The 17,856-nt window shown below is 45.0% G+C and overlaps 1 protein-coding gene across 4 annotated transcripts in view; it reads right to left on the bottom strand.

Annotated features, from left to right (window-relative positions):
* Positions 1-17,856, bottom strand: part of ZNF280D (zinc finger protein 280D) — a 64,487-nt gene that overhangs the window by 21,600 nt on the left and 25,031 nt on the right. For all 4 annotated transcript variants that reach the window (XM_029070262.1, XM_029070264.2, XM_029070265.2 and 1 more), the window contains 7 exons: positions 17,488-17,711; positions 12,338-12,495; positions 7,279-7,379; positions 6,485-6,631; positions 4,805-4,939; positions 4,121-4,365; positions 3,373-3,513 (listed from right to left, as the gene is read on the bottom strand). In XM_029070262.1, coding sequence (XP_028926095.1) covers positions 3,373-3,513; positions 4,121-4,365; positions 4,805-4,939; positions 6,485-6,631; positions 7,279-7,379; positions 12,338-12,495; positions 17,488-17,711 — 1,151 coding nt within the window. The remainder of the gene's footprint in view (positions 1-3,372; positions 3,514-4,120; positions 4,366-4,804; positions 4,940-6,484; positions 6,632-7,278; positions 7,380-12,337; positions 12,496-17,487; positions 17,712-17,856) is intronic.

Raw genomic sequence — 17,856 nt, 5'->3', positions numbered from 1 at the left:
GGGATGAGAAAGTGAGGCAGATGACTTGTTTCTAGGGCAAAAGAAAAAAGAAAAAAGGATCGGGTTTTGTTCCACTTGCTTTGGAGAGGATATCTGGGGGCAGAGAGGATATCTGAGTATGGAGGTTGAGCAAGCGAGCTCTCCACCAGGACTCCAAAGCTTCACCCAAGAAGAAAATGGATTAGGATGGGTGGTCCCCAAAGCAAGCTAGTCTTTGGCTGTCCTGGGTTGACGGCGCTGGGGGTTAAAGAGAATGATGACAATCATCAATGGTCCTTGAGCGCTCACTGCGTGCGGAACACTGGACTAAGCGCTTCGAAGAGCACAGTACAATAGAGTTGGTAGATATTTTCCCTGCCTACAACGAGCTTAGTCTAGAATAATCTGCCGCTTCGGGAATCTCTGGCTTCGGGTTCCATACCACACAGGGCTCGATCCACCTGGAAGACTTTCCTGTCACCCCTGGAACAGTTTAGGGGTTCGGTTAAACCAGACCAATCCTTATGGTTGGGGAGAGAGAGGTTTCAATTGCTGGGAGAGGCCTGAGGAAACCCTGAATATGGAGATAAAAGGGCATAGGCAAGCCAGGTGCAGGAAGCCCAAATACTTTTTTTTAAAAAGGCACAGTTTTGCTAAAGAACCCAATGGAAGTTGGGGAATTAGCAAAATCAATAAGCAAGAACAGAGCACTCAACAGACACAGCCCTTTAAAAGCCTCCACCAAACACTAAAAGGAAAACTTCAAAGGCATAAGACGCAATCCGGTATTGAAACCAGCTTTCTTTTCTCTAGAGAAGAAACTCTCTGTATCTCCACACAATAGTCTCCGTAGTTCTGTCTCTTTGTATATTTGGGGATTTGCGTCCACTCACATTCTGCATCAGTCCCTAAGGGTACTGTCACTGGAACTCTTTCCAGATAGCCCTGGATTTTAAAACTTGAAAAGTGCTCCTTAGGCACTTCCTTTCTCCTCCCTTTCACTCTAGCCCATTTCCATTTAGCAATACGTAAAGACAGCTGTTGATCCTCCCCATTTCTCCTATATATACACACCCACCCTCACCAAAGTTAAATTCAAAATAATTTGTTAGTATATACTCACCATTTGACCGTGCAGCTAAATAACTAAATATATATATTTATATATATATATATATATATATATATATTTTGGGTCTCTACCACTGTTTCTAAAATATATTTATATTGTTGGGTCAGATTTGCTAGATCTTGGGAAGCACTGACACATTTAGCATTATTTCCTATGGAAAACTTCACTTCATTTAGCCCTTCTTCGCTTAACATTCTATTGGCCTAGGACCGAGTAGGAACACTAACTGAAGTAATGACATAACAATAATAATAACAGTATTTATTAGGTACTTACTATTTACCATGCACAAACAGTTCCTGACCCACACAGGGTTCATAGTCTACGGGGGGGAGGGGAGGAAGAGCAAGCATTTTATCCCCATTTTATATTGCTCTTCCCCCTCCCAGCCCCTAAAGCACTTAAGTACATGTCATTTTTTTAACTTGTTCCGATGTCTTACTGCCCGACTCTAGACTGTGAGCTCGCTGTGGGCAGGGGATGTCGCTGTTTATTGTTGCACTGTACTTTCCTAAGGGCTTTGTACAGTGCTTTGCACGCAGTAAGTGCTCAATAAATACGACTGAATAGGGAAACTGAGGCTCATAAAGGTTAAGTGACTTGCCCAAGGCCAGACAGCAGACAAGTGGCACAGCCAGGACCAGACCCTAGGCCTCCTGATCCCTAGTGCCACGCTATTTTTAGCATATCACGCTGCTCCCAAGTGTTCTTGGGAGTATCTTATTTATATGCTCCCAATTTCCTGGGACTGTGCCCTGCACACAACAGGTGCTCAATGAATCTTATTGTTGATGAGGACAGAAGGAGGAGAGATGTTTCAAGTATGAGACTACCAGAGGAGCAATTAGAGCTGCTCTTCGAATCCTCCCTGTGCTGGTGCCCTAGAGTACTGACTTTCAAGGACTGCAAAAAGGCCTGCACTTTAGGGATGGGGGAGAGAGGTAAGGAGATGCAAGGGTAAGTCTTTGCCCTTAGACAAGCAGCCGGGCTTAGTGGATATAACCCGGGCCCGGGAGTCAGAAGGACCTGGGTTCTAATCCCAGCTACCCCACGTCTGCTGGGTGACTATGGGCAAGTCGTTTCACTTTCTCTGGGGCCCAGTTACCTCATCTATAAAATGGGGTTTCAGAGTGTGAGGTCCATGAGGGACAGGGACTGTGTCCAACCTGATTTGCTTTTATCTACCTCGGTGCTTAGAACAGTACTTCGCACGTAGTAAGCCCTTAACCATAATAAGTACCATAATTATTAGGGAATTCTGTCCCTTGTGAGTAGGGCCAGGACCCTGAAATGGTGGCCCCCCAGCCGCAGTCCCCGACTCCAAAGCAACCCCATGACTACGGCCCTGTGGTTTCTCTACTACTGGAGGAGTCAGTGTTTCCCAGGTTAAATCCACAAGAACACCAGAGCAATTGATTCTCTTCCAGTTTTTGGGGAGCCCAAGCACAGCCTGGGAACCCTCAACCTGAGCTATCTGAATAGCCAATTACCCATCCCAAAGCTAATTCACCCTGGGTGGGGGGGGGGGGGGGGGGGGAGAGAAGATAAGGATACAAACATCCAAGACAGCCCAAATCAGTTCTGAGTAGCCCAACTTTCTATGCTCTTAAAAGCTTCAGGACCAATTAGCTCAGATCGCCAGCTCTCTGCTATAGCTTAAATAATAAGTAAAGAGCGGTGATCTTCCACCCGCTTTCCCGAAAATCCTCTCCCCCTCTTCCTGAGAGCTCTGTCATCCCAGATTCCCTCTTAAACCCAGTCAGCATCCCCATTGCTCCCAAAGCTGTGGTTATGTGAAGGAAGAGGGCAATGTCACAGGGTCTCTCTCAAGAGCTTATGACGCTAACCATGACCTCTCATGCAGATCTCCTCCAAGAGGACTTCCCTAAGCCCTCTTTTCCTCCTCTACCACTCCCTTCTACGTCGTCCCAACTTGCTCCCTTTCTTCATCCCCCTCCCAGCCCCACAGCACTTATATCCATATCTGTCATTTATTTATTTACATTAATTTCTGTCTCCCCCCTCTAGGTTCATTGTGGGCAGGAAATGTGTCTGTTTATTGGTTCACTGTATACTCCCAAGCACTCAGTACAGTGTTATGCACATGGTAAGCGCTCAATTAAATACGACCGACAGAGACAAAGGGAACAGGTACCCTGGGAGACACTTTGAATTCACAGATTCCAGGCACAATGAAACTACCTTCTCCATGATGGAAAATTAACCCAGTTATTTGCAAATAAAGGATTAACCCATCTTACCTCATCATATGATTTACATAGGCTTTGCTACAGCTGGTATTGTATCTGCACAAGCTACAGTGGACGTAAGTAGGAAAGTGATTGGCAAAATCTTTTATTTCTGAACAACATTCGATGCACTTGTGAACTCCCCGAAGACACCTATGGGGGAACACAAAAGGGAGAGTGAAAAAAATAAAATGGTAATGATGACTGAGTAAAGGAAGACCTCAGAGAAATTCCACTATCCTAACCCTGTTATCACAGTAACCCTGGTGCCTACAGGGTGCCTTTCCACGGAGCTTATAGATTTCTGACGGTTTCTGGAATCGATGCCAAAGTTAGAAAATCTAGTGAGGCTTTATAGTAAAAAAGAGTCACCAAGTTTAAGCATTAATTGACCACACAATGATGGAACAGAGAGGTTTTCAGATCACACAATTCCATACCTGACAAAAGAGGAACCAAAATTCTTAATCGGAGGTAATCACAAATCACAGTGTTCAAACTCTGATGAGAAATTGCAAGAATTCCCCTTTTTACTATCTATTCTTCAGGTCTCAAAGAATGATAATGTGCATCACTGTAGACAGGGAACGGGTCTGTTGATTGTTATATTGCACTCTCCCAAGCGCTTAGTACAGTTTTGCATATAGAAAGCACGACTGAATGAATGAAAGTGTATCAATGAATGAATTTCGCTTGAAAAACATAATTTAGAGTTTTCAAGGGCAAGCCAGGAGTGGATGTCATGATTCAAAGATAATACCTTATATTCTGCAAAGCTGTATTGACAGCCTTATTTGATTTAGTACTACTCGCCATCCATGTGTTCTGTTTCTTCGGCACGTTGGAAACCTTCGCTCGGGATCTCGATTTATTGCCAAGAGATTTTGTGTGGCTTTTCGTATTACTAGTTTTAGTCCTGGGCGGGGAGAGCTGAAGGGTAGACGTGCTGATGGAAGGTGTAACAGACAATCCTCCTGGAACTCCAACGGAAGCTCGAATAGTAACCTAGTGAAATTAAGATCATTAGGGTGCTTGGAATATGAAATGTGCTACGTTAGAATCAGCAAACCCTTTAAACACAAGGAGGCTGAAATCAAGGGACGTGAATATATGAGAACAGTGCTCTGCACACAGTAAGCACTCAAATATAATTAACAGATTCACAGTGAAAGAAAAGTGCAAATAGGAACCTTCATTTATTTTATATAGGTATATTCCTCTCCAAAAAAGAATTTGTTTTAGTGATTTTAATGATTTTTTTTCCACCCAGTAAGCCCAAGAATTTGGTTTGGTAAGGAGTGATGAATTAACCCTGAATTCAAGGGCTAAATCTAAAATCTCCAGGTCAAAATGGATATCCCCGAGACTTTTATACCCAAGGACAAAGTGTGTTCTATTCAAACAAATGGGCCAAATAGGGTAAAAATCCTACACGAAAACCTACTTTTGTCCCAGGAGGCAATCCTTCCAACTGTTTAGGTTTCCTAAACGTTCGGTGGAGCTGAGTCCTGTGATCCATTTTCTCCTTGCAGGTCAGAAACTGCAGTCGGCACTTGGTACAACGATAGACTCCTTTTTTCTTTTGAACGGATGAGAATTGGAAAGAGGAAAAAAAAAAAAAAAGATACGATCAGGAACCTCAAGGCAACCAGGATCTGCACTAAAACTGCTTCTCCCTCTGGAAGATGATAACCACAGTGAATCAATAAACAGCCTTCTGCTGTGTGCGTTGCCCCCGATTTTAAACCGTGAGCATCGGAAGCAAAAAACTAACCGCTGGCATTTAATGAGTACCTACTGTGTGCCAAACACTAGATTAGGTGCTTGGGAAAGAACGATAGAGAAAAGTTGGCAGACACGAGCAAGAACAATGAGAATTCTTCACTGTAATTTCCCTAGTGCCTTGACCACTAAGTGTACCTGATAATTTTTTGGTTATAACAACACAAACAGGTACATATTTGTAATGTATTTATTCATACTAATGTCTATCGTCCCTGTGGACCGTAAGCTCATTGTGGGCGGGGAATGGGTCTGTTTACTGTTATGCTGTACTCTCCCAAGAGCTTAGTACAGTGCTTTGCACCCAGTAAGCGCTCACTGAATACGACTGAATGAGTAAACAGGAATATATTATTACAGGAAAATAAAATATTGTATTGTAATGTTTTTTGCTTTGAGGCCTTTGTAGGAAAAGAGGTATGTTCCTCTAGACTGCAAGCTTGTTGTAGGCAGGGAACGTATCTACCAACTCTATTATAATATACTCGCCCATGCGTTTAGTACAGTGCTCTGTACACATGCACTCAAAGACTATTGACATTTAATCAATTCTAGATAACTCGAGAGCCATTAATGCAGTCTATGGATTAATTAAAACCTTATTTTCCTCTTCTCTTCTGAAAACTTCTCAGTACATCAAGCACTTAGTACAGTGCTCTGCACACAGTAAGCGCTCAATAAATACAACTGAATGAATCAAAGGGTGAGAATGCTAGGAAAGGAAGTTATGGGATGCAATGTGGCCTAGCACAGAGAGCACAGGCCTAGGAATCAAGAGGACCTGGGTTCTAATCCTGACTCTGCCACTCCCCTGCCGTGTTACCTTGGGTAAGTCCATCATTTCTGCCCCTCAGTTTCTTTATCTGTAAAATGGTAATCAATACCTATTTTCCCTCCCACTTAGATTGTGAACCCCACGTGGGACAGTGGACTGTGTCCAACCTGATTATTCCAGTGCGTGGCATGAAGCAAGTGCTTAAATATCATTATCGGTGGTAATACTATTATTGATAACATCAATATATTATACATTAGGAAATACTAATTGTTGATGTTATTAGTATTATTTGGTACAATTCTCTCTGCCCCCTCACACCCCCTACTTTTTCCTATCAGAAGCTCGAAACTATGGTTTTTTTTTGGGGGGGGGGGGGGGGGTTTGGGGATTGACTATGGAGAGCAATTACATACACTACCAATATGTCCAAAAACCCACATAACATAGCTGGCTACAAATCCACAGTACTGTACAACTGAGTCTAAAAAAAAGTATTTGGAGGGACAGTTTTCCGACCAGTGTTCTGAACAGCATTCGGCCTCAGTTAACACGAGAACAGTTTACCTGATGCCTCATATAATGATGCATATATGGTGTTCCAGTTTTAATAACCTTGAGGCAAAATGGACAGAGCAAGTTCTTAGTGTTTTCATGCGCAGTCCTAAAGTGGGTTTCTACATCTGAAAACGAGGAGGACCTGTAACTGCAAACCTGAAAATGAAGAGAAGATTTTACCTGGTGAAAGTTTCCATTTTGTTTGCTGGCTTAAAACCCCACCAAAAGAAGAGGACATTTGCCCACCGGTACAGAGTGCCATATGGAAAAATGCTTTTCCTCCCGCTCATGCCAGAAATGGCCCTTCCAAAAATCCCACTCTCCCCCAAAACATTCCCAGCTTCAACCCCACTTAGCTCTGCTCCCTCTGGGCATCTCAAGCGATCCCTCAATATACGTCTGCTGTTTGTGTTCTTTTTGAATGATTCTGTGCTTCTAGCACTTGCATTGCCTGGATTTTCTTCCTACTCCTCCAACAGACTGTAAGCTTTTCCCCTTCGGCGGGGGCCTCGTCTTGGTTTTCCTCTCATTTCCCCACAGCTCCTAGTGGAAGCTCAGTAAATACCAGAGGCTGGCTGACTTCTATCTTCTTTTCCTTGCTAATAATAATAAGTGATAATAGCTCTTGGTATCCCCTTTGTAAGGGAGTGGGTCAGAGGCACAGAATACAGTCCCTTGTAGCATTTCCTGGCCCATGAAGTTTCCTTCCCTTGCTACATCGGTGAGCCCAGAAAACTACAGGAAACTAAGGGTGGTTTAAACGATCTCGAGGACTAAGATTTAAGCTCGGACTGTAACGATACCTGGCAAACATATGGCATTTCACCGGGTTTGTGATTGTCCTTCATATGCTGCAGGAGAATTTGTTCCGTATCAAAAGATAATTCACAGATTTTACAAATAGCTGAAAAAGAAAGGAGAGCACTTAAGGCATCATTTCTTCCCTTAGGAGATAAAACCTTACAGATAACTGTGGCATGTTCATGTAATGTTTCGATCGGAATCCCGGCACCTTCAACCCGCTGCCCGCGTCATTCCTCATTTAAAACTCCAACCATGACCTCCCCCTTCTTCAAAACCTTCAAGAGGCATTCTCTGATTAATCCCATCTTCTTGGTTACATTATCCCAGCAATACCCTCTTTATCTGTAAATTTGTTACTTATGCACTTAAGTAGAGGCAGCAATATTATTTCTTGAGTGCCCAATGGGTGCCCGGCACTGTGCTAAGCTCTAGGGAAGTAAAAAAAAATAAAGAAAAAAAGAAGTGACGCATTCCCTTCCAACTAGAAGCTTTCACTCCAATGGGAGGGGAGATTTGACATTCTTATTACTGTGTGTAATACTTACAAATCATTTTTATCCATTCACATACTCACAACTAGAGCTTAACTGTTTAATTGTCTAATCCCACAGTGGATTAGAAGCTCTGATGGCCAGGACTTCATCTTTTATTCCTTTTTTATGCTCCCAAATAGCTTAGTATAGTGTCGTTACTGGACAAACTGGCACTTTTCTTATGGTACTTTTCTTAAGCGCTTACTATATGCCGGGCACTATTGACAGCAGCGGGGTAGATACAAAATAACTGACACAGTCCATGTCCCACATGGGGCTCACACACTCTTAATGTCCACTTTACAAATGAGGTAACAGACACAGAGAAGTTAAAGTGACTTCCAAGGTCACAGAGCAGGCAAGTGGAGGAGCCAGGATTAGAACTCAGATCCTTCTGGCTCCCAGACCCGTGCTCTAATCACTAGCCCACAATGCTTCTCAACACACACTCCTTCAAGTGATACTAACTGGTGTCTTGTAGCCTTTTAAAAGACATAAATAGTCCTCTTTTAAGTCCTCTCATTTCTTACTTAAAAATTCATTCCATCATATTTATTGAGTGCTTCCTGTGTGCAAAGCACTGCACTAATAATAATAATAATGACAGTATTTGTTAAGCGCTTACTATGTGCCAAGCACTGTACTAAACCCTAGGGTAGATACAAGGTAACCAGGTTATCCCACATGGGGCTCACAGTCTTAATCCCCATTTTACAGATGAGGTAACTGAGGCCCAGAGAAGTGAAGTGACTTGTCCAAGGCCACAAGGCAGACAAGTGGCAGAGCCAGGATTAGAATCCAGGTCTTCTGACTCCCAAGCCTGTGCTCTTTCCATTAAGCCACTCGGCTTTTCAGCGCTACTAAGCGCTTGGGAGAATACAATATAACAATAAACACATTCTTGCCCACAACAAGCTCACAGTCTAGGAGGAGGAGACATCACCATAACTAGAGAGATAAATAAATTTCAGATATATACCTATGTGCTGCGGGGGATGGGAGGGAGGATGAATGAAGGATCAAGTTTAAGAATGGTGCCGAAAGGAGTGGGAGAAGAGGAGAGGAGGGCTTAGTCAGGGAAAGCGTCTTGGAGGACATGTGCCTTCATGCTCTGGGAGTTTTAGAGTTTGGGTTTCCTTAAATGGTCCCCCCCTCACATGTGCCTTAGCAGTGCAAGGGAATTTCAGGCCCTCAATATCACGGGATCATCTGCTGAAGCAGCAATCAGAAAGTCCCTGAGAAGGAGCCGGCGGGGTGGGGGGGGCCTTCCAAATCAGCCCAGAGACATAAGTGACTTTCTGCTAGCCTGCCGATCCTCTCTGAACCAAATCCCGGCCCAGGCTCCGCAATGACAAATTGCAGTGAGAAGTGGCACGGCCTAGTGGCAAGAGGCACAGGCCTGGGAGTCAAAGGTCATGGGTTCTGATCCCAGCTCCACCGCCTGTCTCCTGTATCATTTCAAGCAAGTCGCTTCTCTGGGCCTCAGTTACCTCATTTGTAAGATGGGGACTGAGACTGTGAGCCCCATGTGAAACAGGGACCGTGTCCAACCTGATTAGCTTGAATCTACCCCACTGCTTAGAACAGTGCTTGGCACAAAATAAGCTCTTAAACACCATAATTATTAATGAACCCTGAGGAAATGCCACAACCACGACTATTGTAAAAAGGACAGGTCAAAGATTGGACTCTCCACTAGACTGTGAGCCTCTTTGGGCAGGGAACGGGTCTATCAACTCTGTTATACTGTACTCTCATGAGTGCTTAGTACAGTGCTCTGCACCCAGTAAGTGCTCAGTGGATTAATGTGACTTCTGAAGGGTACCACTGACTGTGCACTGTCAGAATCAGAAATGGCTGTAGGCTTCAGGGTAGTAACCAGACAGAACTTTTGCAGCAGATAACTGAGCCCTGGAGGTAATGATGATAATAATAATAACAATGTTGGTATTTGTTAAGCACTTATTATGTGCAGAGCACTGTTCTAAGCACTGGGATAGATACAGGGTAATCAGGTTGTCCCTCGTGAGGCTCACAGTCTCAATCCCCATTTTACAGATGAGGTAACTGAGGCCCAAGAAGTGAAGTGACTTGTCCAAGGCCACAGGGCAGACAAGTGGCAGAGCCGGGATTAAAACCTCCCAGGCCTGTGCTCTAACCACTAGGACATCAGAAGCAGCAGCACTGCAAGCAAACAACCCAGCAAGGGATAATCTTCATTTCTGCATGCGACAAGACAACAGATTTTTTCCATCGGCAACAACTAAATGCTCTCCCAGAATTCTTTTACTTAGGGAACACAGTATCCTTACGATGCACAACAGAAATTAAGAAAAAAAAGTGAATCGGGAAGGGCAAAACATTTTTTGGAAGACCATCAGAGTGGAGGCAATATAACATTGAGCTTCAGACTAAGCAGAACAGCCAACTTGTTGCCCAGTCCAACCTCTTAATTAATTACAGTATTATTATTATTATTATTATTATGGTTATTTGTCAAGTGCATACTATGTAGCGAACACCTTTCCAAGCAGTGGGATGAATACAAACTAATCAGGTCGGACACAGTCCTTATCCCACATGGGGCTCACAGAAGGAGAAATCCCCTGAACTGAATCCCCATTTTACAGTTGAGGGAACTGAGGCCCAGAGAGGTCACATAACTTGCCCATAGTCAGAGGCCAGATCGGTGGCAGAGTTAGGACCAGAACCCGGCTCTCTAGACTCCCACATCTAGGTTCTTTCCACAAGCCCATGCAGACTCCCATCATCCCAAATGCAAAGACCAGCTCCTTGAACCAGCGGCCCATTCTCGAAGTCAAGTGGCAAGACAGAATTGCAAGTCACCGGAATCTGGATAGCAGTCATCTTCCCACCCAGTGGCGTTCCTATCACTGTAGATAACACCACCAGCTCTCCTGCCTCACAAGCCCATAACCTTGATTTAAGTCTCGACTCATCTCTCTCCTTCAGCCCACAGATTCCATCTGTAGTGACAACCTGTCACTTCTACTTTCACATCTCTAGATTCCACTCTTTCCTCTCCATCCCAACTGCTCCCACAATAATCTAAACAGTTATCCTATCCCCACCTTGACTACAGCATCAGCCTCCTCACTGACCTCCCCGCCTCCTGTCTCTCCCCTTCCCTGTCTTTACTTCATTCCACTACCCAGATCATTCTTCCAAAAAACCCCTCAGTCCACCTCTCCCCATTCCTCTACAACCTCCAGGGGTTCCCCAACCACCTCGGCAAAGAGGAATGCCTTACCGTCGGTTTTGGAGCACTCATTTAGCTCCCTCCCACTTTACCTCAGTGATCTACTACAATCCAATCTGCACACCTCGCTTCTTTAACCCAACCTATTCTCTGTTACTCGGTCATCTATTCCACCACCACCCTCTTGGCCACATCCTCCATTTCCTGTCTGACAGACCACCCCTCTCCCCACCTTCGAAGTCCACTTAAAATCACATCTCCTCTGAGCAGCCTTTTCTACGCTCTCATAGTCCTCTACCTGCCCTCCCGCGTGTATTTCCTCAAGCACGTTTTATTCACCCCACCCTCGGAATTTTTGTACTTATCTTTACATCCTGCAATTCATTTTTAGGCCTGTCTTTCCCTCTATATTATAAGCTTCTTGGGGGCAGAGATCGTTCCTATCAACTCTTCTTTATTATACTTTTCCAAGTGCTTGGTACGGTATTCTGCACACAGTAAGCGCTCAACCACCACTGATTAATTCACTGATTGGGTCCTTGCACTGAAGTAGTAGAAATAATATTTATTAAGGACTTACTGGGTGCAGAGCAGTGAACTGCGAGCCGGGAAAGAATTCGAGGTAGATATCAGGCATGGTACCTGTACTTCAGGGAGGCTCACGCTCTAAAAACAAGCTAGCAATTTCACCGGGTGGGCTCTTAAGACTAGATGACGCTGGAGCCCCCCGACTGCTACTGCATAATGAGCTGAAATGGGGCAACCGAATGCACGGGGTACAGAGGAAATGTTTCAAGAATGCAGCGAAGCCTAGGCTCAAAATGGCATCACGGCTCAAAGCTGGGAGACAGCTGCGGCGAAACGACCAGCACGGCGCACCACAGTCGTGAGAGGAGCAGCTCTGAGTTGAAGCTTCAAGAGGACTGAGGGACGGAGAGACGAAAGCCAAAACAGAGCATGGCACTGCAGACAGGTGGCCCAAAGGACAATCTCTGCATATGCACAGTGGGGCTGTGCCTGCTGGCCCCTCCCTGATGCCAGTCTCCTCAGCCACACCCAGGCCCAAAGGTCAACTCCATGGTCAGCGGCATCACCTCCAATCCAAAGGACCGCTAGAACACACTCTGACTTCCCCTCCTGATCAATTCAACTAGCAGGGCTCAAACCTGCCAAATTAGAGTCTGCCCCCAGACTCCCGATTTCCATTTTTCACGCCTTCTAACATCGGCTCAATTCATCATCAGAGAGTAGTGAGCAGATATCGGAACGCACAACTCGCAGCCCTTAGAAATCAAACGAACTTACTAGAAGATTCGTAGGGGCTGTGGGCACTTTCAATGTGGCACTGCAGCTGGAAGGGTGTGGGAAACTGCCGATAGCAGTGTTGGCAGGTGGTGTGGTTTTCCCAGCTTTCATTGCTTTGCTTCTCAAGCTCCAAATGGTGTTTCATGTGGTTCATAAACCTGTAAGTGATTGTCAACAGGTGCAGAAATTGTTTTAAAAAGGAGGAACATACACCTCACACATGAATACGCAAGGCCCGGTTTTAGCAAGTTACCTACTTAATTTAGCCCAAGCCCCTCTGCCCCTTCAAATACAAACCCACTGAGGCTTCATCATATTACTTCAACTCTGCTAATGTTGGACACCATTCAGGATTGCACTTGTCTAGGTGATTTGATGAAAATTTTTTCTCTCGAAAAAAAATTCAGTTTTTTTTTTTTTAAAAAAAAAGACAAACCAGAAACCGCCTAACCCTCACTAGTGATGCACCCCAGGTACTGCCACTGTGTATATAGTTTATGTCTTTCTACAGAAATCTGAAATGCATAATACTACAGAATTCTACTCAATATTTAAAATGAGCTTCTGACTTTTATAGTTAAAATATTACCCAAAGAAAATGACAAACGGCCTACTTGAACCCACATCAAATACTGTTTACATTGGAGTGATAAAATATTGAAAGGAAGGAAATGCCACCACCAACAGCAGCTATCAAGTCACGAGAGCAAACTCTTTCAAGGTCTTGACAGTATACAATCGTTTCCAGCTGCTTAAGAGACAAATTACTGGTAGTTTTCCTGGTGTCTTCGTCTCTAAGTGCCTGGTAATAGCAATTTTAATGCCTGCAATTACAAGAACCTTTTGTTTTACTCCCTGACACTGGTTTACTGAGAGCACAAGCCTGTTCGTTTTAACTTGCACGCTAGGCCCTTTCTAGGCAGGCTCCATTGTTCAGTGTTACATTCAGCTACTTGGGCTCCCCTAAGAGAATCTTTGGGAGGAAAAACGGTGACCTTGGCTGACGGGCAGAGACGGCGATACAAACGGGGCTCCTCCTGAAAAAGAACTTACCGGGACGTGGGGCTGCGGTTCGCAAGCCCAAGCAGCTCGATCAAAAGAACGGTCGGTACAGTAGGTAAGCTACAAATGACTGTGTTCTGAGGGCCGAGAGGGAATTATCCTGAAATGTACTCCGACCGTTATCAATCTGGATGGCTAACGGGAATGAAGGTTGCCGTGTTTTGTTCTTTTTGCTCCCCCAGCAGCACGGTTCCTCCGTGTAAGGTCAGTTGTGGCCTGCCTTACGATCGTATGCAACTTTGACTGTGGTGGGTTTTGCTATCTACTCTGCCTGAACCGATGGAAACGGTTAGGTGTGGAATTCATGCTTGGAGAGAAAAAAACGGCCGGAGCAGTTTTTTTTTTTTGTGGGGGGCGGGGGGGGTGGTTGATGAAACTTTTTATGCTTTTTTTTAAAATGGTACTTGTTTAGCATTTCCTATGTGCCAGCCACTGTACTAAACGCTAGGGTAGATACTAGGTAATCAGGTTGACAACCATCCATGTCTCACACAGGCCTCACAGTCTTATTCCCCATTGTACCGAATGAGGTAACTGAGGCACATAAGTTACTCGCCCGAGGTCATCACAGCAGCCAAGTGACAGAGCCAGGATTAGAACTCAGATCCTTCTGCCTCTCAGGCTCATGGTCTAACTACTAAGCCACGCTCCTTCCCCATTGTACTAAGTGCTGGGGTTGACACAAGATAATCAGATTGGACACAGCCCCTGACCCACAAGGGGCTCACAGCCTAAGTCAGAGGGAGGATAAACTAGCCCCCATTTTATAGATGAGGTAACTGGGGTACAGCGAGCGTTGCCCGAAGTCACACAGCAGGTAAGTGGCAGAGCCGGGATTTGAACCCAATCCTCCAACCCCCAGGCCCGTGCTCTTTCCACTAGGCCACCACGATGCTTCCCTAGTTAGATCGATTGTCAGCTCTTCGCCAACCACATCAGGAGAATGTATCGGAATTAAAGAAGGTCTTACCCATCAGCTGCCTTCAAGTTGTCCTATGCCAGCTCACATCAGTGGATTTAACTCCTCCTACCAGTAGATGAGAGACAGGAAAAAAGCAAAGCTCTTGCGAGATGGCCCTTCCAATCAAGAGGAATGGCTGACTGATCAAGCTCAGGTGAAACTGAGCCAAATACCCTAACTGGCTTGGATTTACCACACTAACCGCAAGCCCGAAAAGAGCATGCTACGGGCCGGTTGTCAAGAGGAGGCTTGAACAGCCAGGCAGCTGAAAAGTTACCATGCTCCGACCTCTCTCCGGATCCAAGCCAGGCAAGTATAAAGATTCAACGTCAAGAAAGGGCTAACATGGATAGCCAGAGAGAAGGAGATCTTTGACAAAATTCTTAACTGTCAAAGATTAAAAAAAAAAAAAAAGTAGCCTTCTTTTTGAAGTGGGGGCTTGGACCCACTAGTTTTATTAGAGTCTAAAGAACACAAGGTATGTCTTTGAAGACTAAAATCCCACTCCCTGAATTAGTTAGCAAGTGGCTCCTTCAGGGAGGGCTAGGGCAAGCAAAGCCAGAAGGTAGAGAAGATCTACCCTTACTGAAGAGAGGGTCAACCGGCCACAGCTGGATTAGCCCTGACACCAGAATAAGTCAGACAGGTCAAGTTGGAGAGCAGAAGAGGAAGGCTGCTCTTCTGCTTGGTTATGTGCCAGGGTTGAAACCTTCACTCTGCCAGTTCCTTACTGAAGAAAATGCTGGACACTTTCTCCCCTGAAGCTTGTTTCTGTGGTAAGATTGGAATGCTAGAAAGACTAGTGAGTTCAGTCTTATCCCTCAGACTGTTGTCTTCTAGCATGTAGAGGAGACTACAAGAGAGATCAAGGACAAGAAGCTTTAAAATCTCACTAAATCCTACCAGGTGGGCTTATCATTTAAAGAGGAGCAGCTTTGGCAACCATCCGCTTTCCTCCTTACAGTTCGCGAAAAGTTAGGGAATACTGTAGACCCACTTTTCACTCCAGGTCCCCCCAAAATTATCTGGAAATACCCTACCTCTACCAGAGAACTGAATCTTCTTTGAAACTCCTACAGCTTATGACTAAATAGGCTGCTACGATCAATCGGGGCTTTTTCCCCTCCTTTTCAGGACGACCCAAATAAGATGAATAGAGCATGGGCCTGGGAGTCAGAAGGACCTGGGTTCTACCCCCGGCTCTGCCACTTGTCTGCTGTGTGACTTTGGGCAAGTCACTTCACTTCTCTGTGCCTCAGTTACCTCATTTGTAAAATGAGGATTAAGACTGTGAGCCCCAAGTGGGACAGGGACTGTGCCTAACCCAATTCGCCTATAAGCACCCCAGCACTTACTACAGTGCCTGACACAAAGTGTTTTACAAGTAACACGATTATTTATAAACTCTTGGGTTTTCTTCTACTCATGGTTGCCCAATGGAGCCATCCAGATAGCTGAACACAGGTGACTTAAAAGTTGAAGATCCTGTCAGTGTTGGATGAAAAGCCCGGTGTCTGTCCAGAAGTCTTTTCTGGATTGGATCTACATGAATGAAGACTTTCCTTTGATGGCTGCTTACAGCTACCACCTGAAGGATTTCACCGCTGTCGGTGGCCCCATCTCTCACTTCAGAGGCCGCCTCTGTTCTCTAGGCTCCTATGCAAGTCGCGATCGGCCTGTGTTGATTCCAGGTTTCCTCCGGCTCGGCCTTACTGCTCAAGTTGCGCTTCAGCACGTCCTTGTAATGTTTCTTTTGTCTGCCCGCCTTGACCTGCTTCTGCCCTTCAGCTCAACTAACAGGGCAGCTGCTTTGCTATCATACTCTTAGCCAATCCTAGGCTCTCAAGTTTGGCTGGAGAAAGCACTGCCTTTATGTTGGGGGTGGTTATGTTTTAGAACACCGCTGGTGGTCTTTGCCTTGAAATGTAAAAGTTCGGTGAGGTTCGTTTGACAGGCTGATGAAACTGTCTGAGGGAAAAAACTCGACGTGACTTCTTCTGGAAAGGCCGTGGCGCTTATTCACAAAGCAGGGAGAATAAAAATACTACCACTTGGTTCACCTCGAGCTTTCTTTGGAGTCAGATGCCACACTAGTGCCCACCGCGCTCCCAGAGAACCCCCCAGAGGGCGAGCTCCATTTCCCCAATTCACTTTGATGCCAAGTACATCATTGGCAGAATGAGGACCACCAAGGGGACAGCACTCTGGCGAGAGGTTTGCTTTCCCTAGTGCAGGTGGGCGAGATCGAATAATTGCCGGCCAATCAGACTTCTACCTCTCATCCTTTCCCTCCTACCTCCCGCATTGTTAATCTTGCTCCAATTATCTGTGGCAAGATGAAAGTCCCAGGCTCTTGACCTGAGAGAATTTTGGTGGTTGAAAAAAACAAACCTGAAATCACCTTTTAATAACTAGCCAGCTCCCTGGAAGTAAGAGTCTCAGAGCTTTCTCCAAGTCAGCTTAGGCAACGAGATGTAGGGTTTTAGCTAGCGGGCTTCTGGTCTGGAGAACAAACTGACAGTCTGTCTCTCTTCGGTTTGAGAACTGCCTACTTTCTAAAATGGAACTGGGGTGAAGGAGTGATAAATGTTGGCAGTTTGCTTCTAAAAAGATTCTCTCCGAAAAGTCAGGCTCTGGGACGGATTCACCAACGAGGTTGCTCCAGGGACTAAGACTAAAATACAAGTCCTTGGTGGAGCGGGTAGGAGAGGGTCAGGAAGGGAGAGAAGGAAAGGATCAAGAGCGGTCTGCTCTAGACTTCCATTAATTACAAACCAAACCAAAATCAGAATTTTCAAAAATCTTTTACCTAAGGAATGTTCCCAGGTTACACTGATGTCTATAAATAGGGAGAGTGGCCATTTCTCCTCAAACTAAATCAGTCTCAGGTGTCCAGGGCAGCATGTCAAAATAACTGAGTGGAATCAGCAGTCATGCCCCATGACTAAGGTGAGAGCAATAATTTTTTTTTTTTTTGGCAAGAGCACCTGCCTTACTTACTCAGTAGGAAGTGTTAAACCCACTTGCCTAGGGCGACCTGTAGGAGAGGCTAGAATAAGATCCTCAGTGGCTGTACACCGCCGACTGTCGCACCACTATACAAGCTAGAAAATACATTTTTACTCACCTGATATTATTCTTGAGAATTTTCAGGCAGCTGGCACATTTGAAGGTTGTGTGAGTCTTCTGTTCTTGCAGGATTTCCCCTTCGTGTTTTCCATAATAAAACTCATTAACTAACATGATCAATTTCCCTTTCTCAGAATCAGCAATCTGAATTTTACTTGTGCTCGAAAGCTCTGTTTTATCCACTCCCAAAAAGAAGTTATCAATCATATCGGGGCAACAATACTGAAAAAAAAAGGACATAGGCCTTAATTACCATTTGAGAAATTGTAACGTATTTCAGTTACCAAATTGCATGGCAAAGCCACATAAAAGACTCGTTCGAAGCTATCTGCATTTTCAAATGAAGCTACTTGAATGATATTCTACT

The sequence above is a fragment of the Ornithorhynchus anatinus genome, chromosome 8 (genome assembly GCF_004115215.2).
Source record: "Ornithorhynchus anatinus isolate Pmale09 chromosome 8, mOrnAna1.pri.v4, whole genome shotgun sequence".
Taxonomy (NCBI): Eukaryota; Metazoa; Chordata; class Mammalia; order Monotremata; family Ornithorhynchidae; genus Ornithorhynchus; species Ornithorhynchus anatinus.
This window is presented reverse-complemented; position numbering and strand designations above follow the sequence as displayed.